The sequence below is a fragment of the Lethenteron reissneri genome, chromosome 27 (genome assembly GCF_015708825.2).
Source record: "Lethenteron reissneri isolate LAM-NWPU_2019-01 chromosome 27, ASM1570882v1, whole genome shotgun sequence".
NCBI lineage: Eukaryota > Metazoa > Chordata > Hyperoartia > Petromyzontiformes > Petromyzontidae > Lethenteron > Lethenteron reissneri.
The window spans coordinates 13,669,166-13,692,575 of NC_083805.1; the positions used below are offsets into that span (position 1 = coordinate 13,669,166).

A 23,410-nucleotide genomic window follows, 5' to 3' on the forward strand; every position below is an offset into this window, starting at 1 on the left:
GCTTCAAATCAAGATATATTGTCCTGCTTTTATTATTATTATTCTCTGAGATAAATTTCCAACATCCACCTCGGCATTCCCATCCCAACCCCCTTTCAAGGCACTCTTTATGCAGTACAAATGCAGTGTCAGCCTTCAATAGGTGCTCGCTAACATCACTCTGTCAGCACACCGTGCGTGCCAGACGGTGCATTAGCTCTAAATGCCCTCTTCCCGTGGGCGCATTACGAGACGTGCAGTAGTAGCCACAAGGTCAACGAGAGTCGTGCATTATTGACAACGTGGAAACTTGAGTTTCAGATGGAATATCCACGTAAAATATGCAGAAAATCCCACGCATTTACGGTGGGATTTTGTTGTTGTTGTTGGTTAATCCACCGCTCACGGATGGGACTACCTTACACCGTTAAAGTCACTGGGGTTGTGACCATACTTCACCACGTTTGGTCAGTGCGGGTTGATGAACGCGTAAGTGGGTGGAGGACACGCTAAAGAGGAGTGGCCTTAACACGTGGCTTCAGATATTATCACTCGCCACTGATGAAAGCCGTGGCATTGCGAAGTTTCTGCTGAATGATTTTGATGTTGTACAAAAAAAAAAATTGGTGCATTTTCCTTATAACGAGGCTCTCATCCAGCAGTGGATCGATCACGGGCTGGCGTCGGAACGTCGTTGAAGGTGACGACGACGACGAGAGATCCAGTCATTGATGAGAAGTAAATCGATTCATGCCGCAATATTCCCCCCGGCGCAGAATCGATCGCGGAAGCGTTGTGCTTCTCGGCACGTAGCAGTGCAGCGTAATTAGCATAATTTATGCAACGCGTCATTTTAACAGCGTCACGCGCACTACCATATAAGGCTATACATCAATAGCCCCAGTCTTTTGAATAGCTCATTAACATAACGCTGTCCTAAAAAGGAGCGAACGGCGTAATTTTATTCACCACGCACGGGCGGCTTCGGGCCAATCAGATTCGCAGCGGTTGGAATGCCCATATAAGGAATGCAGGTGTAGACCCGGTCATTAACATAATTTATTCGCTTCCTAATACGGTCAATATAAAATTATATAATACCTCCTGCATATATTATACGGGCGCGTCTCATTGGCTGCGCGCGCGGTGGGCGTGACTTGTTAAGCCCCCCTGCCGTATAAAAGGCGGGCACCGGACGAGCTGACTTCTCGTCGCTCGCTCTTCGGCTTCCAGACGTCGCCAGCTTCGCCCAGCTCCCGTCAGACAACCATCTCGTCCGCAATCCACTGACATCCGCTACAAAATGGTGAACATCGGCATCAATGGGTGAGTTCAATGAACGCACGAGCAACCCCCGTGTGTCGTAGGCTGCCCGATCGATTATTTTCTCGTCAGATGGTGGTGAATAAGATGACGGTAATTCTAGAAGGCGCCCCCCCCCCCCCCCCGATCAGCGACCTTGGAATGCCCGGAAGGTCGCCTTTGGCAGGGGCGAGGAATTTGGCACCGTCTGTTTGTTATCTCAAAGCTGTCAACGACCAATTAACGTGTCGTCAAATACTAATAGCAGCTGCTGCGATTATATAAAGTTGTGTATTTTGCACTTTTTACGTGCAGTATTTAATATGTTTGGACATTTTTTTATATATTTTTGTATCAGCCTTTGTTGTCTTTTTTGCCATGAATGGATTTTAGAGGCTGCATTTTTACCATGTTTGTAAGTAGCAGTGCATTAATTAAATGTCAAAATAGAAAAAAAAAATGTGCATCACCAGAGGTGTCATCGTGACGTAGAAGTATTTGTAAAAAAATAAATGATTTTGTGAAGTTTGTCAGAACATGTATCTTTTACTGCCCACCTTGTACGCCACTTCAATGGGTTTTACCACCCACATTCACCAGCAAACCCTGACTGACCCAGCGTGCTGAGGTCGCGGTGGGAAGTCCGCTGTCATCCAGCAGTGGATTGACACGAAGCGGGGGGCTGTTGTGCGTGCAAAATACGCGGTGATTTCCACGTGCAAAACGTGGCACTGGCCGTGGCACGAAGGGCCCCCCAGGCACCATAGAACATTTGCAACGGTGACTCATTAATTCGTGGCCGAAATTTGGGTCAATTCTCGCGCCCTCTCTGCACGTTCGTCTGCAAGTGACGCACTCGTGATGCAAATGAAAGCGGGCGCAGGCAGGCAGGCAAGCCCTCGTCATCATCCAGCAGTGGATTGATGGAAAGGGCTGTGAATGTAATGATGTGAAAGCGTGGGTGTGCTCCCTGCACTGGTAAAAAAATAAAAAAAAATGTTGGAATGACTCATTTCTACATCCCTCTACTGCTTATCTGCAGTGACTCACGTTCCGCCGGTTTGGGGGGACGGACAGACGGGGGAGGGGGTTGCGGCAATTGGAAATAAGTCGTGACCCCCCCCCCCCCCCGACGACAAAAAAATACCATGAGTTTTAATATATTTGTGCCCCTCTTCTGTTTGTGGGTGGAGTGGGGTTTTCAGCCCACGATTTTGTGAAAATTCCCTTTAAGATGTATTTATTTGTTTTTCTTTGCAACTGCCGACAATGATTCAACATGTGTCTGCCATTGCAACCTACGCCACCATTTCAATTTTTTAATTGCGCGTGCATCGCTGTGGAACCGGTTGAGGCAAGTGTTAAAGCTGTGAATATTCCCTGCAGTCACGAAAGCTTTAAATCGAAATAAAAAAAATCTGAATATTCGTCAACCCCAGCTGTGGTATGAGAAATGGTAACACTTGATCTCTTTAAAAACAAAATCCTTCCCGAAAGAGATGGAGACATTAAATCGGCTCGTAGGCAGATGCGAGATGGATTATACATTGCAGGATCTTGAAATGGTGATTGCTTGTTCGAGGCCTCATTCAGCAGTCGATTGACCATGGCTGATGATCAAACCTTACATTTGAATACAGCAAACTGAGGGAGGGTGCTGGTTCAACCCGAAACCCAGCTGACATTTGCAGCTGGGGAGAGTTAGACGTCATACTGAATTGGGGTAACATCTTTTTTTTTGCCGTAATGCCAAGCAAGAAAGCAAAATGAATGAATGAAAAGAGCTTGAGGCGGAAAGGGCCAATCGGGGACATTGCGCGGACGTGCACGGAAAATATAATTGGGGCGGGTTGGGTGGGTGGGGGGTGGCGGAGGAGGAGTGACATTTCGTCGGGGGGAGTCATACGGCGTGACGCCAATGCAGAGGCCACACTCCCCTTCAATCGGATTGGCTCCACGGCAAGGGGCCTCCCTCTACAGCATCCCCCATCACATCCTCATTCTGCAGAGACGTGCGTTACCAGGTGACGTCACTTGCTCGCCCCTCATTGGGTGGATATTGGTTGTGAGGACGATGCTGTTGCTGTGCGGAGAGAATTCTGCACCTCCAGTCTGCCACCACCCCCTCGCTGAATACAATCGCCAACCTTCTGCCACCACCGCCCCCTCGGTAGAGTGTCAAATGTCACCAAAGGGCCCCCACCACTCGATTCCAATTGGCCGAGCGGCACAATTGCTCCCAGCATGCACGCAGTGTCAATTTAACAATTAACAATGAGTGCAGCTCGTTTTTGCCTCGTCACTTATTAAGTTGACCTTGGCGCTTGTTATTTTGTTGTTTAAATTGCATATTTTTATTTTCTGGGTTGTGCAAACAGTTTGGTGGTCGATCTAAACCAGCTGTGTGCAACACGGTAACAAAACAACGACGGCGCCAACAAGTGAAAACGATTAACGTGTTTACCGTCTGGTTATCGTGTAACGGGGATTGTGTGCGCACGCTTGCAACACGATCGAACGCACAGAGGACTCTGTACCGTGACCCCGATGTGGCCATCCCATTTATCGGTCGCAACTCCAAAAGGCCTCATTGACTCAAAATGTTTCCACTCGAATGCTGCTGCATTCCCTGCAAAACCACTCAAGGTGACCTTCTCCATTCTCGGCCCTCCCACTTCATTGCCCATTAACTCCTCTGTCTGCCCTTGCAGTCTGGGGTAAGAACACTGAAAAGGTCCTGGTGCGCCCCCCACCCTCTCAACGGCAACTACAAACCTCCTACCTGTTCACCGTGGGGGGGATTATGTAGACAATGGCTCTTTTTGTGTCATTGTTGAAGCGTGGTCTGATGTGCCTTCATTTTGCTGCATTGCCCAGGACCGGTGGCAACAATTAAAACCAATGGAACAAAACATCTAACCAGATTCACGCGAAAAATTTCTTCCCGCAGTGCTGCGGTATTGTCCGGTGCACTTTCATTTCAACTGTTTAAGTGTAGACACTCAATTCGCAATGAGAGAAATTCTTTGCCTTGCCCAGAAAAGCTTTAAATAAAAAAAAAAGCTTTCGGTTTGTGTATTCAGGAGAGGTTCTGCATTGGGATCCTTTTACAAATGGCTTTTTGTGTTTTATTAATTGCACAGCAAACTTAAGCATGACCTTTGCCAAGGTGTGGATCCAGGGCAACCAATAGATTTGCAGACTTTTTCCTCAACCGATTTGAGATTGTGGTGAAAGAAGACTTTGAAACACAATCGCCCACTTCACCCTCCCATAAACAGTCTTGCATTGATGTAATGCATGTACAACAGGGGCTGATGGTATCGTCAACTGGTGGATGCGCAACAGTAATTACGTAATATTCGGCATAAAGTTCTCATTTATATTCGGCTAATGTGCATCCCATTCCAATAGAGCTGTGTCACAAGGTAAAGACAAGTCCTTTATGGAATTAATAAAAGCAGCAGAACATTGCCATGTCAGGGAACGGCCCTATTGGATGACTCCACAGAATTTGCTTCTGGAGTTGCAACAATTGTAAACTCTCATCCAGCACTTGATGGCACTCGTGTATACTATGGTACAGCGGTTTGCCAAATGGCAATCCTTAAATTATGAGCATTTAACCAAATTTTAAGCACTCGTGTTTTTTCAAAAATTGTAAATAAATTATATCCACTCCCCCCTACCCTTGTCAACTTTGTTTAATCGAAAGTTGTCAGAAACCTGAATTCTAACTGGTTATCTCAGCGGGTCCTGGTCCAGTATCTGGTATACACTGAGCTCACAGTGATACACTCAGCCCCAGGGCTCAAATCCAGGATAAGGACAGTGCCGGCGCTTTGTTCTGACGTGGACATAAGCCCTCTGATCCTCCCCCAGCCACCTAGTTTTATTTCACACGAGACACCTTTTTCCTGTCCACGAAATGGCGGTGGCGCAGTGCTGCAGCCCAAGAGCCGTGACGTCATCGGCCATGATGAAATATTCAGGAGCTGCCGTATAGATTTAACTTTTCCTTAATCACCCTCGGGTTTTGCATCTTTCTTGGCTCTCGGTGGATAAATGGAAGCACTCAATGGATTTTTCCCCCTTTGCCCTGATTGGAGTCTGAGCAGCTCATTTAATGGTTGGGTTTGCAGCAGCAATAGTGGCCGCCAAGCTTGAGCACGGCTGAGCAAACACATTCACGTCAAAAGTTCCAAAGGTTCATCAGTGCAGCCCTTTTTATGCCTCTGGCTTTTTTCGAGATTTGGTGCTGGCTTGCTGTCAAAAATAGCGTTTCTGCTAGGTTGCGGCCATGTGAAAATAATTTCCCCAACAGCCCTGCTTGTACCACGATGGCTGCATGCAAATATTTACTGTACACAAGCAGATGGTGGTGGGCTTTGTCTAATTTCTGTCGTCTTGGTTCTTTCGGTAAAGTCGCGTAGAAGGGAAATACTAAAATAATAAATAATTAAACATAATAAAATAATGTGTTACTTTATTATTTCCCTTCTACGTGACTTTACCGAAAGAACCAAGGAGATGATTCCCTGCAGTCGCGAAAGCTTTAAATCGAAAATTTATTTCTGTGTTTGGACGTCCCACTCCCTGGGAGACATTATGGTTATTGTTTATATGTAAATGTTCATGCTGAGATTTCAGCAATGTAAAGGCTGTTAGGATGACATGTCCTATGCGTGAAACCAATTATCACCACCGTTACAATTGTTGTGTGCTAAAATTTAAATATTTAGTTTTTCATATTGTAACTGTAAGAATACACACTTGTTTTAAATACCACATTTTCAGCCTTCTTGCCTTTGTAGAATTCTTGAATTTACACCATCACTCACTGTCGCCAGTAAAATGGATAGAAAGGCTGGTTGACACCTTTTGAATAGAAACACATCGGTCACAATTGGAAGGTTCCAAGTTTTTAAATCACAATCGGTCAACTCTGCAAAAAAAGGCCATCACTGTTAACCGTGGCAGTACTCGAACCCCCCTGCTCCCCTCCCAATATGCTAGTGGTGTGGGTTTAAGTTGCAGGGTCATGGCAATAAATCATCAACTTGTAGTCCAAATTGCAGATTAATCTATGTAAGCAGTAGTAGTTCATTAAACGAGGTAGCCTTGGTCCGGGTTTGAATAGGGTGTCACCAGCAAGCACCAGCTTTATCTTCCAAATGCTTTTTGCGAACCCCTGATTTTTTGCACAAAACAACACTGATTTTGACTTCGCACTCAAACTAAAGTTACCAAATAACCCGGTTCAGCCAGAACAGTCTGGGCATTGGAATGACATGTCCCAAAGCATTTGTAAAAATGTTTTATCCTATTCAGGTTAAATATTTTGAGCTTCACTTGTGATGCATGCAAAAGGTGGGTATCCTGAGTCCGGGGTGTAGGGCTGGGCTGGCAGAGGAATTGGTGGGGCTAATGGTAGCGTGAGACCAATGCCTCCCTGTGTGGGTGTGGCTGTCTAACAAGTGAACCGGGCTGATGGAGGGAAAGTCTTCGAGCTCATGCGTCCCACGTTGAGCCTCCCAGAAACTGTCGCGTTACTCATCCGCAAGGTGTGTAATCAACCATGTGACAAAGGCACCCAATGGTGCCTTTGTGGTGCCTTTGTTATGGGTAATAAAGCTTTGGACTAATACTGCACCTTGCACCAAGACACACTGCCTGTTTTTATAAAGCGCGTTCGTGCGCACAGTTTTCTTACGTGCATGGGCGTAGAGATGAAGCCTAGGTGTTGTAACAGAACACTCGTGTGTACCTGAGCTGCTTTCACCTCTACACGCCAGCCCCATTTAGGAACTAGCTGATGTGAAAATTCGGACTATTTCATAATAACTGGATTTTTCTGGAGGCAGGCCAGTTGGCGTTCCTGTGGTGAGCTGAACCGTGTCCAAGCAGGCACAACCCACAATTCCCAAGCCGCAGTCACTGGTTCCTATGGGTACGCAGCTGCGCGACAGAAACCCTGGGAGAGACGTGCTACCAAAAGCAAACTACAAACGAACCTTGGCCCACAGCTCGGATTGCAAAGACCGCGCCTGCCACGCCCTCGTTGCACTGTGGTGAAAAAATGTCTGGGTCGGTCTGCTGCAATACTAGCACTGCGAGTTCAGAATGGAAATGTCTAATTTTGTGACATTTTACTAATTGGATTTATCAGTCGACATTGTGCTGTGTTAGAATCTTGGCTGGCACGGCTGAGATTGTGGATTCAAGCCCAGGGGTTGGTTACATAAAACAACATGGGACCTCCTTTGCCAGTACCAAAATATGAGAATAGGGTTTTTCCCCTTTTTTCTGGCAACAAAACAGCTGTGTTAAGTTGTTAAAACACCGAACTGAAGCCTTTTATAAGGACTCATCTCTGCATTAACCACAATACTTGTGGTCAAAATGCAAAAAAAAACATACTAATAATATATGCATTGTCTTTGAAACTGATTGGTCCACACGAGACAGCTTTCTTTTGAGCCTCTGGTCTAACACAATGCATATATTACCAGTGTTTTTTGTTTGAATTTGACCACAAGTATTGTGGTCAATGCAGACATTCCTTGTAAAAGGTTTCAGTTTGGTGTTTTAACAACTTAACACGTTTTGTTGCCAGATAAAAGGGGAAAACCTATTCTCTCTCTCATAAAACAACTTGCTGAAAATTGTCCTACGATTTTCCATCTGCTGTACAGGGAAACCAAAAGAGATTCAGACCTGACGATTTTTTATATACAACCGTCACAGGCATTTGCAGTCTGTTGCACACAGACATGACCTCAAACCGTTACGACAGTACAAACACAAGCTCGTTCATGCGAAGGCAGGTTACAATTCACCCCCCTAGTTATTTGATCACTTGCCACGATTCAAGTTTGCAATTCTATTCTTCTGAAGTTTTTGCCATCGTTTTATATTTTGGATACAGTGAAATTGTCTACTTTTTTTTTTTACAGAAATCCGTGTGATCTCTTGTTTGCTGGAAATTCCACACCAATGGCAGTGACGAGAGTCGCCTTTTGATAACCGTTTTTGAATTCCCCACTAAGTGGTACTAATTGTGTAGATTCCAGAGATGGGGCTTACTCGGCCTGCCCAACCTGGGATCTAACTTCCAACTTATTGCAAACCATTCGCTCTATCACCCAGTCAGCTAGCTGCATTTTGGATGGTAGTTTTCACGTTTTTTGTACTTTTATCTCAAACGATTTCAATGCACGTGCATCTGTATAGGAATCGATAATAATCTTAACCATCCCTGCGCGTGACTGGTGTCCGTCATGCATCACACATTGCGGTCAGAAAAGCCAAACGGGATCTCCCAGATGCTGTTGGAGATACGAGCATCCAGCGTAGTTCGATGCACAATCTTGTGGAAAGCAAAAAGCAGTTGGGGCAGAGATTTCACTGCACACGTACTCGCCCCAACATGCCTATGTCTTGAGGTAGCCAGGGGGCACAGAGCTGAAACTGATTTGAGTTTGGGATTAAATCTGAGTTGTAGCCGCTGGTGATCGCACCAGGTTTTCAAGGGTAACGAGTTGGTGGTTTCAGCCCAGTAACCATGGTAGCACGGAAATCCTCGTATAAAATTAAGTTTTAACGAAATTATGCTTGACGTGTGGTGAGCAGGGCATTGACAAATGTGGACGCTGTTGCAGACGCAGTCGTGCAACACCTTCCAATCTGGCCCATTCGCACCGATTCTTGTGAAATCTCCAAATCTACCCTTTCTCTTGTGACAACAGGATTTCACTTTCTAATTTAAATACAATTGAGAGAAATGCAAACAACCTTGCTAGCAAGTTTAAGTTGTCAGCTCAAGCCTATACTTGGAAAAGTCTACATTAAAAAAAATAATGAATGTTGGAAAATGCTTCCTACAGTAACATGCGGCAACTCTCCAACTTCCTTTATTTGTAATGTGGTCTACGCTTTTGCAGTGTGGTCACGTACGCGTGTTGCACAAGCGCATGCTCTGTCACCGTGTGTTACTCTGACGTCTGCAGCAGTAACTTGGTCTTTCTCACTTTGTCTGAATCGTGATGAGCTCCTAGCTACAGGGCGTCCACTGTCACCGATGCGCGTAAACGACCGCGAACGACATTCAGTTGCCCCCCTTTGCAAAATCAAATCGGAATCGTTTTTAATGTTCAGCTTGGTATGCTGTATAAACCAATCATTTGTGCGGGCCTTTGGCAATCCACGACTGGATGAAGGCCGGTCGATGCAGTGTCAGTCATTGGGGTTAATTGACAATTTCACCACGCTTGATCAGTGCAGGTTGCTTTTGGAAGGGCCACCACAGGTTCGGATATCACTCGCCACTACCGTTGGCCATGGCCAATATAAAAATTTCAGGTTGCTCTGTTCATAGTGTAGTACGCTAACCACTGCGGTACTGCTCCCAGCTCTATATAAAAAAAGTTTGAACAATGGGTAATAAATGTAGTCTTTGCACTCTAGATCATGCATGCGCTGGAGCACAATCGTGTGAGGTAATCATTGCCTGAAATCTAGAAAGATAAATGCCTGCACAACTGCTATGGTTGAGCCATAAGCCACTCAAAGCCAGACTTAAGGCATTAGGTGAGCGTAAATGCCCAATGCTCTGGAGCCAAACTCGAGCAGCTCTTCAAATTGTAATAATGGTAGAATTTATTTGTACTTGTGGTGAAAGATTCAGCTCTTGAAGAGGTGAAACACCAAGGTGTCATAGGTAAAACGAGGACAGAGGTTGTTGGCTTTTGTGTTCTAATGTAAGATTTATTTCTGTGTGCCTGTGTTTGGCCATGTCACAGGTTTGGCCGTATTGGCCGCCTGGTGGCTCGTGCTGCCGTGCAAAAGGAAGACGTGAATGTGGTCGCCATCAACGACCCCTTCATTGACCTGGAATACATGGTGAGTTCCTTCATCTTACTACCAAACCACACAGGCAAAATCACAATTCCCCTATGTAGCCTTGAACAAATTGCTGGGAGAAATTGCTGTTTTGAGCCGCTGGAATGGTGCACAAAGTGGTGTGTACAGAATCGCCCTGACCACCTTTGTCTCCCCATTGCTCATATTTACACATTCTCCCAGATGCTCATTATAAGGTGCAGTCCTACCTAGGGGGAGGCCCATGACCAGTTTGGATATTTCTTTATTATCCTTTATTGCATGGCATTTTAAAAAAGCAACAGACTAATTGTATTTTAATTGTGCAAGCCATTCCATGGTATGAGTGGAGTCTTGTTCCACCAGAATGTGTGTGTGTATTGGGTAGTCATCAGTGATGTGCCTGATTTTTCACTTCACCGCATTCTGAGTTTGAGTCCTTAGATCTTCCATTTGTGAAGGAAATATCCACACCTTCCACATAGTGTTTGCACACTGTTCAGTGGTCCACTATCATCGGTGCAAAGAGAAACTCGGCCTTTCCTTTCTTCGTTGGGTCTTCAATAATGCCAAAATTAATGTGGTGCTCACTAACAGCATTTCCCTGTGCGCACGCACTGTATATGCAGTGGTGGGGTGGTTATCGAGCGCACAGCACTACAAAGCCTGCCACCTGGGCTTTCAGTCCTGATGATGACTTGCCATCAGACCTGGGAAATTGGCATGTGAACCCAGCCAGAGCCCCCTCTCCAAGGTCGACGCATGCTACGAAAAATAAATGGCGATGCTGTGACGAAAATCATCCCTGAGGGGCCAAGTCGGGGATCAATATGAAACCGTTTAATGTTAATCTGGAAAGAGCAACTCTTGTAGTTATCCACAAGGGTTGGGCTGTAGAGTCCATTTCACGGTGCCTATCCCTCATGGTTCTGCCACACACCCATGCAACCCTCCGCCCCACGCACCGTGGTTTCGTCTTCCGGTTAAACAAACCGGTTGGGTTGGTTCTACAGTGAAAGCCGTTGGCAACGTTGGTGCAGATATTGCTTCCTGTGTTGCACTGCCCTCCAGAGCCCAAAGCCTCGGTGCGCATGTAAATGGGTGTGTCTATTTCAATAAAATCCATTTTGTTTCATCAGGTGATAGAGGTGGGGGGGAAACCCCGTCGAGATGAAAAAATACAGTTCTGCTGTGGGTTTTTTTCCACCTGGAGACGATTGCTTGTGTTGCGATCGAAACGTCGTGTTTTTTTTTTGTATCTATGTGACTTTACCGAAAGACCCAAAGAGGATGAAAATGGGGTTTTTTTTTTTCCTCCTGAGGGTGACCTGGATTAAACATTTTAAGGGTTGAGGGGAGGTCTTCATCCAGCTGTTTCTAACGTGTGCCCAGAGTCGAGCGTATGTGTTTATGTGGGCGAGTGCGAGCTGGTGGCTTGGAGCCAGGCAGAAGAATGTGGTATCTGAATAAAAGCATGTAAGGTTAATTGCTATGCAGAATAGAATTGTGACAATTCATGGTACCTGGGCTGCAGGTGGGGTTTGTGAATTTTTACATTGGATGGTTGTGTTTTTTCTAGGTCTACATGTTCAAGTATGACTCTACCCATGGACGATTCAAGGGAGACGTGAAGGTTGAGGATGGGAAGCTGTTGATCAATGGACATGCCGTCGCCGTCTACTCGGAGTAAGTGACATGCACTTGTGTGTACAACTGTATATGCACACAACTGTGCAACACACATGGGTGCAGCATATCAGAGGCAATCATTGCAGCATTCAACCTTGCACACACACTTGCCTAGGTGGATATTCTGGCTATGGAACAAACTGTATGGTGATAACTGCGTTGGCAGTAGTGCACAAATGACAAAAACACAACACGTTAATCAATAACACTGCCTTATAAACAAAAATGTGTAAAATGGACTTAAAATACATCGTATCGGTATATACTTTCCATATTGTTGTAACATTCTGACCCGTCCCTACTGGACATCTGTGAAAAATAACTTTAGAGCTCATCGCATTCCTCCAGTACAAACAACTATTCTGATATTAAGGCAGTGTTATTGTCAAACATGAGGTTTTTAATTACTATAGAGCACACCTTCACACGAGGCATGTCCCAAATCCTGTATTTAATATAAACCGTAGCACATATACAGTGGCGCATGCCTGCACAATACTTGCCTCCACCACCTTACGATGCAGCACACGCGCAAAGCGGTTGTAGGGAGGACTTGCGGAGTGGTTGGCAAACTGCTACAAATCCACGGATGGCATCGGTGAGGAGTGATATTTCAACTGGTCCTGGGACCCCTCCTTCACCGACCCGCACTAATCCGTATGATGATATGTATCGTTCAACGACTGACCTGCATGAAGAGGCCTTCATCCAGCAGTGGATTGACCAAGGGCTATACATTTTTATTATTGTTGTGCACACCAATACAATATATTCACCGATACACTTGGTGGTAGAAGGATGATTAGTTGAACACGGTATGGATCAAACGAAACAAAAACCACTGTCCGTAGCAATATTAGTGACACTGAGGTGATAGATTGCCATGGAGCGAGTAACTGGAGTGATTAAGTGAGCTGGATTACCGATTACCCTAAATGCTTTGCATTTAATTTAATGCAGGGAGTGAGGAACTGGTGTTGTGCTCCAGATATAACAACAGGATTCCCCCTAATGTGTGCTCGAGGTAGTAATAATTGTTCACAATAAAGACAGCTTTGGCACGCAAAATAAAACCGTCTTCAATGCCTCCTTAACCAAAATGGTAAAAGAGCCATCCCAGGACCAGTCGGAAGATGTTTTGTGCCATGCAAGCACCTTGAGAGGCATGGAGCAGTAGAAGCAAGGGAAGATTGGGGGAAGTGGACAAGGAAGTGTGTGCTAATGGTGATTCTGTGTGTGTGCAGGCGTGACCCCTCCAACATCCCATGGGGTAAGCATGATGCCGATTACGTGGTGGAGTCCACCGGTGTGTTCACCACCATCGATAAGGCCTCTGTAAGTATGCTCTCTTGCACATGCTTGCATTCTCACACATGCGCGTGTAGCGTGGTTTGTGGGGGGGGGGGGGGGCAGGGTTTTCATCCGCTCGTTAACCCCCGTTTGTCCGTTTCCGTGCTGATCAGCTGCACCTGAAGGGCGGTGCAAAGCACGTCATCATCTCGGCCCCGTCTGCCGATGCGCCCATGTTCGTGATGGGAGTGAACCACAAGAAGTACGACCCCTCGCAGAAGGTGGTCAGGTACGGAGCACGCACCTGCGTTGGCTATTGCTACCGAAACGACAAGATCTGCCACTCCACTAAGTGGCGGCGATGTTGCTACGGTACTTGTGTGGGGCTATGCACCATTGTGACGTTATGTTAAGTGTGGAAGGCTAGGCTGCAGGAGGTCATCGAATAGACCCAGGAATTTTCACACCCCAGCACATGCACACTGTCTGACACTTGTAGTACTTCCATTTACCCCGTAAACATACACACGTTTGCATTGCTGCGATGCGCGTAACGTGCTAACACCCACACAATTGTGCACACGTTCTTCATAAAGCTCGCATGTGCACACCCACACCCTTATTTTTGCACTCCATTGGGACATGCTCGCACACTTACAAACATTCACACTCGCACATACAAATTACACGCTGAATCGCGCACAGTTACATACCATATCTCGCCACCTAATCTGGTTGCAGAGCTCCCGTCTTGCAAGCTTGTCTTTCTTGTGCATAATTTTTTGTTACTGACAGCTCTCCTCTGCTCATTTTGTCTCCAGCAACGCATCGTGCACAACCAACTGCCTGGCTCCTCTGGCCAAGGTCATCAACGACAACTTCGGCATTGTGGAGGGGCTCATGGTAAACATGGGCATACACCCAACTCAACGGAGAAACCTGCATATATATATATACACGGAGCATACGCATGCTTACTCAGCCGGGAAATGCGCACACAGAAATCGAGCATTTAAAAGGTAGTCGATTCACAGTTTTCGGTCTATTAATGGCTTTACTAGACCAACGGTCCCAGCTCTTACAGCAAGGCTTCAGGGAGTTATCTCTCTCTCTGCATGTGTGCAGACCACGGTGCACTCGTACACGGCAACGCAGAAGACTGTGGACGGGCCTTCTGCAAAGATGTGGCGCGACGGCCGCGGGGCTTCTCAGAACATCATCCCGGCCTCGACTGGCGCTGCCAAGGCCGTGGGGATGGTCATCCCCGAGCTCAACGGGTACGTGAATACAAGGGGGGAGATGCACGAGGAACACGAGGACCAATGGGTGTGAAAGCTTTGGTGATATCGCAGAAGGCATGGTTACAAAAGTTTATGTAATGTGGCATGAACCATGGCAGGGTAAAGATGATGGGAGGAAATGGTAGGTGAAAGAGGGGTAGGGGTAGGCAAGTCGGAGATAAGTGGACACAAAGGGAGCCAAAGGATTGAAAGAGGATGCCAGAGGATTCAAGAAACTTATAGGGGGTGAACAAGGATGCATTGTGGGGGAGAGGGGGGGGCATGGCAGTATGTTGAAATGCATGAATGCGTAGAGCCTGAAGGTGGATGCGTGGAGTGGAATGGGGTTGCGCAAGAGACGAATGGGGGGGGGGGGGTCACAGATGGAACGGCGATTTTATAAGGATGCTGTCGACGAAAAAATAAATGCCAATGTACCGGGATTAACTGGGAGGCACAGGGATGCACGAGGATTGACATCGACACTTTGGGATATGCTTGGGTACATATACATGTGCACAGGGGGATTCATTGGAATTTAACAGCCTATCTAAATGGAGAGGCACAAGGGGATGCTCCAAGGAGATGTGCACGGGGAGGCACAAGGGATGCATGGTGCAGAACTGATGTGAACGGAGGCAGGACCGGGAATGCAAACGGTGGCGTGTGGACGCACAAGATGCTCCGCTTTCTCGGCGTGTGTTTTTTAACGCCGGGTAAACCCCACACGTGTGCCCATGTTTCCGCAGAAAGCTGACAGGCATGGCGTTCCGCGTGCCGACTCCCAACGTCTCGGTGGTCGACCTCACGTGCCGTCTGGCCAAGCCGGTAACGAGAGACATTCGCATGCACACACCCCCGCTCAATAGCTCCCCTCCGTATTGCTTTTTGGATCACAACTTGGGCAGGGCTGTGGGGGGGGTAAGTTGGCATCACGAGGGGTGTTTCGTTAAAGTTGGAGTAAGGTGCGGTCAGCAGGGTATTTGTAAATTACCAAGGACATTCCTGGTTATGCAGATGAAATTGCATGATAAGGGTGGTTACTTCTGTCTTGTGGAATGTGTTTTTTGGCTTTGGAACACCTGTTTGTGTTTGTGCGCATGCAAATTTGCATGTGCTTGTGCATTTATGTGTTGTACATGTCATGTGTCCGTGCGCAAGTGTTAAATTCCGGACCACTGGGTCCTCCCCTGATCCGACTCGACCTTAAACGAGTGGCTGGTGCAATTTGTAAACATCCGCACTGGGGAGATGAAGGTGACTGGGTTTGGCGTACCACCACCCCCTTAAATTTCGATTTAAAGCTTTCGTTACTGCAGGGATTCATCTTCTTGGTTCTTTCGGTAAAGTCACGTAGAAGGGAAATAATAAAATAATAAAAATAAACAAATGAAATAATTCTCACGACGTTTCGGCCACAACGCAAGCAGCCGTCCTCGGGTGAAGAACAGGTCTGTCGGAAAGACAGCGTCTGTCTTTCCGATATATTAAACAAGTCGTGAGAATTATTTTATTATGTTTTATTTTTATTCTTTCCCTTCTACGTGACTTTACTGAAAGAACCAAGAAGACACCACCACCTTGTGCGCCACTTCAGCCTTCTTCATCGAGGCTCATGAACAGCACTTGCCTAAACAGTTTGTTAATGGATGTTTGTTCTTGTTCATCAGGCCTCGTATGATGAAATCAAGGCCAAGGTTCTCGAGGCATCCAAGGGTGAACTGAAGGGAATCCTGGGATACACCGAGGATTTGGTGAGCACAACGAGCCAATACTACCAGAACCCACCACCTCCAATCACCATCCACGGTCACCACTAACATGCGTGTGCTTGACCGTAGGTCGTGTCCACCGACTTCAATGGCGACACCCACTCGTCCATCTTCGACGCACAAGCTGGCATCGCTCTCAACAAGCAGTTCGTCAAACTCATTTCCTGGTCAGTTGCTCCACCACTTTCCTCACAACCCACACACGGAGGCAAAGTATCCATTTTAACATGGAATAATTCCTTGCTTTTTAAATGTTTTTAAATCCTTTATATTATGCTCGCTTGCTTGCTTGCGCGCTTACGACCGTGCAAATCTTTCGGTCGTTTTTTAACCCACTTCCCGTGATCCAATCGAGCTGACATTTTCCACACAGACTCGTTGTGCGTGACAATTTATTTTCGTGAAAAATGTTTTCCATAACTTTACACTTTTTAGGAATTTTTTTTTTATATTTAATTACCAATTGCTTAATGGTGGCAGGCAATCATCTGACCCATAGGTGGCAGCCATCTCAAGCCAGAGGACGAGAGGACTCTAGCCGCCACGCATATAAAGGATTTATAGTGAAAAACTTTGTTTTTACGGGTTAATTTTTTTTTCCCCACATTTAACCCCAATGTGCTGAATGGTGTAATGAGATCAACCCTCTTGGAAATCTTGCAGAGTGGTGTATAACAACCTTCATGTTTTAGAGGACCCATAAAAGCATATATCGCAGAACCACTTCTGATAATCGTCTAGTCTACATCGTATGGGGAAGCACATTTGGCACCCACCATGCTACAGAAAGTGGTACAGGTGCATCTCGCTAAACGAGCGAAAATCCGTTCTGCGGAAATTGCTTTAATCTAAACTCGTTAAACTTATAGATCACAATTTTTGCCATTGACTCCCAGCCCCAAACTTTTCCACTCTTAAACAACTTTTTTAATGTGAGATACAAAAAGTAATAAAACATCAGTAGATGTTAGTGGATGGAGGGAACACCAGGGGCCATGAAGGACTGCTGGTTCAAATATCACCACTGATGTTAGCCGTGGCTGGGAATCGAACCAGGGTTGCTGGGTTCATTACAAAACATGTATATATCGGTCGGTCTCCACTCAATATGCGAACATTTTGCCTGTTTTGTGAACAAATTGGTCTAAATTCTAATTTATCGTTGTAGCAAAGTCATAGAGACACGCCTGTACCAGTTTCAATACACCAGATGAATTATGTTGATGGTCTTGGTCAACCGCCGACTGGCATTTGAACTCTTACCCTTAGAAGTGCAGGTCCTGCAAACTATTTTTTTTATTGACCAAGTAAGGCCCACTTGGCTATATAGCTCTCTTTTAGAAGCCACCTGGCCACAAATGATAGCCTATTGAAGTGGATTATGTGGAGATGTATAGCAGCCAAATATTATAAACGCATGTTGATTCTAAATGTGGAGGGAAAAACCAAAAGACCCGGAGAAAAATCCGCATGACCACGGGGGGAACATGCAATCTCGATATACAGGCATAAGGATCAAACCCACGACCTCCTGTATACCAGGGACAATTGGAGGAACAGCGTGCACTTCTCCAAGTTGATGTATTCTCCACCTCTCCCACCCCTACCTGCACATTCTATTCTCTCGCTCAGGTACGACAATGAGTTTGGCTACAGCACCCGTGTGATCGACCTGATCACGTACATGGACTCCTGCAAGTGAAAACGAAGAGCATTTCACAGCAGGCCGCCCTCTCCTCCTCCTCTCCTGTCGTGCGGCAGCAGCCATCTTGTGCCGCCCCCTTGCTCTCCCACGACCAACAGTACACGCCGCGGCGGCCGCCGTCTTGATTTTATCGCCATTCCTAACAGCTGATGTTTGTGTGTGCGTGCTGTTTCTCCCCCCTCTACGTAAAGTAAATGTCGCTCGCGTGGGTGATGGTGTCGCGTTGCCCGCGTGCCCTGTCTTAGCGTCTGTGCGTAGTATACCACTGTAAGTGTACTCGGCCTCTCGGGGCCGACTGGACCATCCTTGCCTGCGATGGCGCGAAGTCTTGCATTTCATCCCGATTTCCCCCACCCCCTCACACTTTCCCCGGCTTCACTTCTTCAAAGTCGAGTGTATACGCTGCAGTTGTGTGATCGGAGCGCGGATGTCGCTCTTGAGTGTGGAAACGTCTGTGCAACAGCTAAAATAAACGTCAACACGTGATGCACGCCCCTCTGCACGTGTCCCTTTATTATCGCAGCACCGGGTAGTTTTTCCAGTCATTTACCCTCTTATTACCCACTTGTGACTTTGCCCTTCGAGTCGTAAAGACCAAGGCCATGATCAAATGTGGGCCACTTTTGTGCAAATTGTCACTTGTTGCATTGCAAGACTGAGGGGATGGCGACAGCTTGTTGAGGCTTTCATCCAGCAGTGGATCAATTACTGGCATTGCATTCACTATGGAAAAACTGTCAGGTTATGTATTTAGCTTGGATGGGTTATTAGCAGACATGGGTTGACATGATTGCTCCTTTTTCTTGTTGTGACAGTTGCATTTGTATGCTATATAAAGCCAGTGTATAATTTGGTACAGCAGTGGTATAGGATCTAATTCCATCTGGCAAAAGAAAACCATATAAAGAAACATGTGAATGATTGAGCAAAGAGCTGTCCAAATTGGACACTGTGATTTGGGCAACTAAAGCTTTTCACATCACAACGATGCTGTAAAGAATCCCCAAGTGCATTATGGCGTTTGGTCTGGGATTGCGATCCTCGGGCAATAATGCTGAACCAGAATAGATCCAGTCTTACCTCAGCTGCCTGTACATGCCATTAACTTGAAGGGGAGATGGTCCATAAGTTTTTTTGGGTTAGATCGCATAAATGTGTCGTTAAAGCCTGCACCACCCGACATGGCCAACTAGTAAGGGTTGTTGCGTAAACAGAACATGGCAATTCGTTACTAGTACAGCACACCGGTGTGTTGGAGAGCCAAACTGCAATATTTCCAATCAAGAGTACTGGCTCGGTACTCAAGTGTGCTCTCCAACACACGGGTGTGCTGTACTAGTGACAATTGCCATGTTCTGTTTACGTGACAACCCTGCCAAGTTGGCTATTGGGTGGTGGCGTGTTTTAACGACGTTTACGCGATCTAACCAAAAAAACCTTGTGGATGATATTGGTCGCGACAGCCTACATGTTAAAGGGGAGATGGTGACTGCACATTGTCTCAACTCGTTTCTAGAATTAATTCTCTGAAAGTACAAATTTAAATGTCATCGACTGGATGTGTGGTGTCACCAAGCACATGCACTTCAGAATTGGCATGGTTGGCTACATACGGTGCGAAAGAAGTTCATGCATACAAAGGATTGAAGTTTGTGTGATGTGAATTCTTAGTGGCTCTGCTGGTTCGATTGAAGTTTTAATGTTAATTATTTTAACATGTTAACCCACAGCCCACAGCAGAAATTGATACCACATGAGGTAGCAACTTAACTGATGCCTGTCTTCACATCGCCAATAACAGTAAATTAGTGTTGCACCCAGAAGTTACCGAAATGTTGGCAATGAATTGCAAGAAATAATAAGAACTTCAAGAAAGGCTGAATAGTTGGACTTCAAAAATAAACGAGCAAAACAAGCCATGCTAGCTTGATAATAAAGTATGGCTAATAAAAGTAAACATTCTTACAGGGACAACTGAAGTGGTAGAATAACTCCAATTGGCACGTTTGGCTACGTACCGTATGAAAAAAATTGCATTATTGGAGGGGATTGTAATCAAATAAGTCCCATCCGCAACCTTGAGGGTTTCTTTGTTGCAAACTCCATTTGAAGAAAAACAGCATACCAATGTGCCCACAGGAACATTTTTAATCATTTCAATTTTCCAGCTATGATACAGATTAGGAACGTTAAACACTGACGTGGAAAAGTGATCTGCTCAACACAACGTGAAATTATGGTTGCTTGGTATCACACCGATGCATTAAGAGCAACACTTGGTTCAAGGAAAGAATGCAATCTGAGATTGTCTATAAAGAAATTAAGTCTACTTGGACAGGACATAATATGGGTCGAAGGGATGATGAACAATGGACACATGGTGACTGGTAGACAATAGAACGCTGGTGAGAGTACATCCGCTGAGTCCATGTGAAGGAGTGAGATAGTGCGGCATTTGCAGAACCTTGTGATGGCATGGTGATGCATTTATCCAGCTGTGGATGGAGCACGGCTGGTGACTTGGTAAAAGATTGAAGTTGGGTGTCAATTTGGCAGAAAGGGGATTTAACGATGCTGGGAGGCAGGGTGACGTCTATAGCATTGACAACGATAATCTCTTCACATTCGAACCTTATCAACAGTGTCCTCGTAAAATTATATTTACATTTCGTGGAAATTGACAAACGACCGTCGTATGTTTTGCCAGCTCTTGATGTTGACTAGGGAAAATATTTGTTTGGAGCCCCCATGGGCTGTAACATCGCAGCCAACAATTATAAATTGGCGTCTGATGAGAAGAGTCGTGGTGTGCCGGCCGTTTGTCCTTGGTGCGTGCATGCGCGTCAATATTTGTGCACATGTGCATACCATTATCTTACGTACAATTGTATAATTGTTGTAAAGCGCCTTGGAAAGGGCACTATATAAATCTAGATAACATAAAACATTTTAATCGTAGGGGTCCCCAAAGCCTGGGTGACCCGTTTTCTTGAGCTCATGGTTAGTCGATTACGTTGATTCATCAACAAAAATGTATAATCAAAATCTTTTGTTGCAGTTGATTCCTTAGGCCACTTAAAAAACAGCTGGCACCACCACATTCTGCCTCCTGAAGGTGGGAAACCCCCCCACCCCCTACAAGCTACACCAAGCGTGATGAAACAGACGATGCCAATGACATGTCAAACCCCACCCATCACCTCGCGTCGAGCGGCACACATTGAGAAATATTGGCCACCTCTGAGGTACAAAAATCCGAAAAATCACAATACCACAAGACGGGATAACTAATTGTAAGTGCATTGTCTTGAGTGAAATATCATTATTAAGCAACTGACAGACACCAGGGGTTTCCCAGGAAGACGTATGGGTTTCCCAGGACAGCTACCTCAACAAAAAGGATGACCTGAGGAAAACCAGGACCAATGGCCAATCTAGTAAAGAAAAGAGGCAAGACGTTTGTTCACGTATTTTTGTTACCATTTAGGCGAGTAATCTCGCTGGTAATCGGATACTTATAATCGCCCAACTCCAGTGTTATCCGTGACTCGTGATTGTCCCATGGAGGAGAAGTCTTCAAGACTGTGGTGGCAGCGGAGACCAGGTGACCTTGGCTGGCCACCCACCATTCAGCAACAGCATCGCTTCTGTGGCAGATTTATGCTCACTGGGGTCATCCTCCTGTGAGTGCAAAGGACATGGGTGCTTAATTGTCAGATATCACGCTACTTTCACTTATCAATATATGCGACCGAGGGTTTAAACAAATTATTTTATTGTAATAGAAGAGTGGTTCGGTGTACAGGCTTCCCTTGCTTTATGCAGGTTTGGTTTATGCAATTTCTTATTTATATGTGGCTAACCTATTTCGACCCAACAATTTGCTATCTGCAGTTTGAATTCATTCCTATGTGGCGATGCGGTCGGTCATGGGGCAACATTGTGTTAACTGTATGCACTACTCGGCAGGCACCTGTATCGTGCGTTTTGGCTTTGTGCCCCTTTTTCATGGAACGCATCTACCACCTAAAGTGAAGGAAACCTGTACTTAATAAATAAAAGCCTGAAACTTTTTTCAGGCATTTTGACGTCGCAGAGCAATAAGCAGCTCTGCTCCTGGAGCTCTGTAGTAATCTAGAGTTTAAACGTGTGTTCATCCGTCTCTCCAGAAAAAAACGGAACTTTTAAAATGTATATTTAAAGAGATTTTAAATGTAATTTTAAAACATGTGTTTAATAGATTACTGTTACAGGATTGTACTGCCTTCAAATGTACTTTCAAATTGTATTGATGTTTTAGATTAACTTCACGAATTGACATTCACTGTTTTGTTATTGGTATGAAACTGCAAAAAACTGCATACGATATGTGTGTACACAGCAATACACTTGCAGAAGTCGTGGTGTGCCTTGTTACAAATACTAACGAACCATGATGATGGAAATGCCAATACATTTACAGTGATCATGCTGAAGGTAATGGTGATGGTGACAGCGATGATGGTGACGATGGTGACTATGGTGACAATAGTGATGGTAATGATGCTGACAGCGATAATGATGGTGGTGATGTTTATGGTTCACTACCTCGCACATCGGTGGGAGCTCAGGCATGTCAGTCCACACTTGGGATCCACACCCAGGCAGCAGCAATTCAAATACAGCCTGCAAATCCCTGCAGGAACAAAGATACTCCCCTGTGTATACGTAAACGTCTTCCAGACTGCAGGAACTGCTGTTAGCAAGCATCTATTAAGGGGCTCATTTTGCACGTGTTAAAGGCTAGGTACTGTGGTACCAGTACTCTGTATGCCCAGCCACCTTGCATAGGCCCAAGACTACACTGCAGAAGGAACTCATTTTTGACGGAGCTGACCGTGAGTGCCCCGTGCAGGCTACGATACAAGTTGACTATTGGCATTGATGTGCATCATCAGCTATTAGCTGGCCACCGCTAGATGAAGACCTCCACATGCTGTCACCACGCGTCAGTCCTATTTTGCCACAATCCATCTCACTCCCGTACATGAATGTATCTCATTGCTCCATCTGCACAGTAGTTATCTTCTCAGGTGCATGCTCTCCTTTGCTATTGTCACCTGTCTTATCCATCCGTCATCATCCCTTCAAGCTATGTGTAATTGACAAGTCCATATCCTGTATAGATGTGGGCTGGTGCACTCAAGTTTTCAGTGGACACGACATTGCCAACATGTCCACAGTTAATCCACCTGGTGGTATGTTTCCTTCTTTAAATGGTTACTTATTCATGTGTGACACCAGGAACATCCTCTTTCGAGGCATGACTGAGCATAATCATGGCCAGGAATTGAACTCGGGTGACTAAGTAAAGAGGAAAGTGTGTGATCCACGGACACAATGCACACACTCAAGGGCACCAACTGCGTATGAAACCAAAGTTAATCGGTTTACAGTACAGTTCATGAGACACGACAGATGTGGGAGAATGCAGTAGAGGACGGATGATTTGAACAGCATTTGGATCGTTACCA

General features: G+C 45.7%; 1 protein-coding gene across 1 annotated transcript; it reads left to right on the plus strand.

Annotated features, from left to right (window-relative positions):
• The first annotated feature begins 1,141 nt into the window (after nt 1–1,141).
• Nucleotides 1,142–18,388, plus strand: GAPDH (glyceraldehyde-3-phosphate dehydrogenase). Its single transcript, XM_061561502.1, has 11 exons — nt 1,142–1,305; nt 10,083–10,182; nt 11,741–11,847; nt 13,095–13,185; nt 13,314–13,429; nt 13,962–14,043; nt 14,266–14,417; nt 15,170–15,248; nt 16,091–16,174; nt 16,262–16,359; nt 17,825–18,388. The coding sequence occupies exons 1-11, from the start codon at nt 1,283–1,285 to the stop codon at nt 17,892–17,894; spliced, it is 1,002 nt and encodes a 333-aa protein (XP_061417486.1). The 5' UTR covers nt 1,142–1,282; the 3' UTR covers nt 17,895–18,388.
• Nucleotides 18,389–23,410: the final 5,022 nt, after the last annotated feature.

What these genes read in the sequence shown, in the direction of transcription:
- GAPDH (XM_061561502.1), top strand. Translation starts at nt 1,283, where the DNA reads ATGGTGAACATCGGCATCAATGG. An exon ending in GTGAACATCGGCATCAATGG is followed by an intron (nt 1,306 to 10,082) that starts GTGAGTTCAATG and finishes GCCATGTCACAG; the next exon opens with GTTTGGCCGTATTGGCCGCC. An exon ending in CCCTCGCAGAAGGTGGTCAG is followed by an intron (nt 13,430 to 13,961) that starts GTACGGAGCACG and finishes TTTTGTCTCCAG; the next exon opens with CAACGCATCGTGCACAACCA.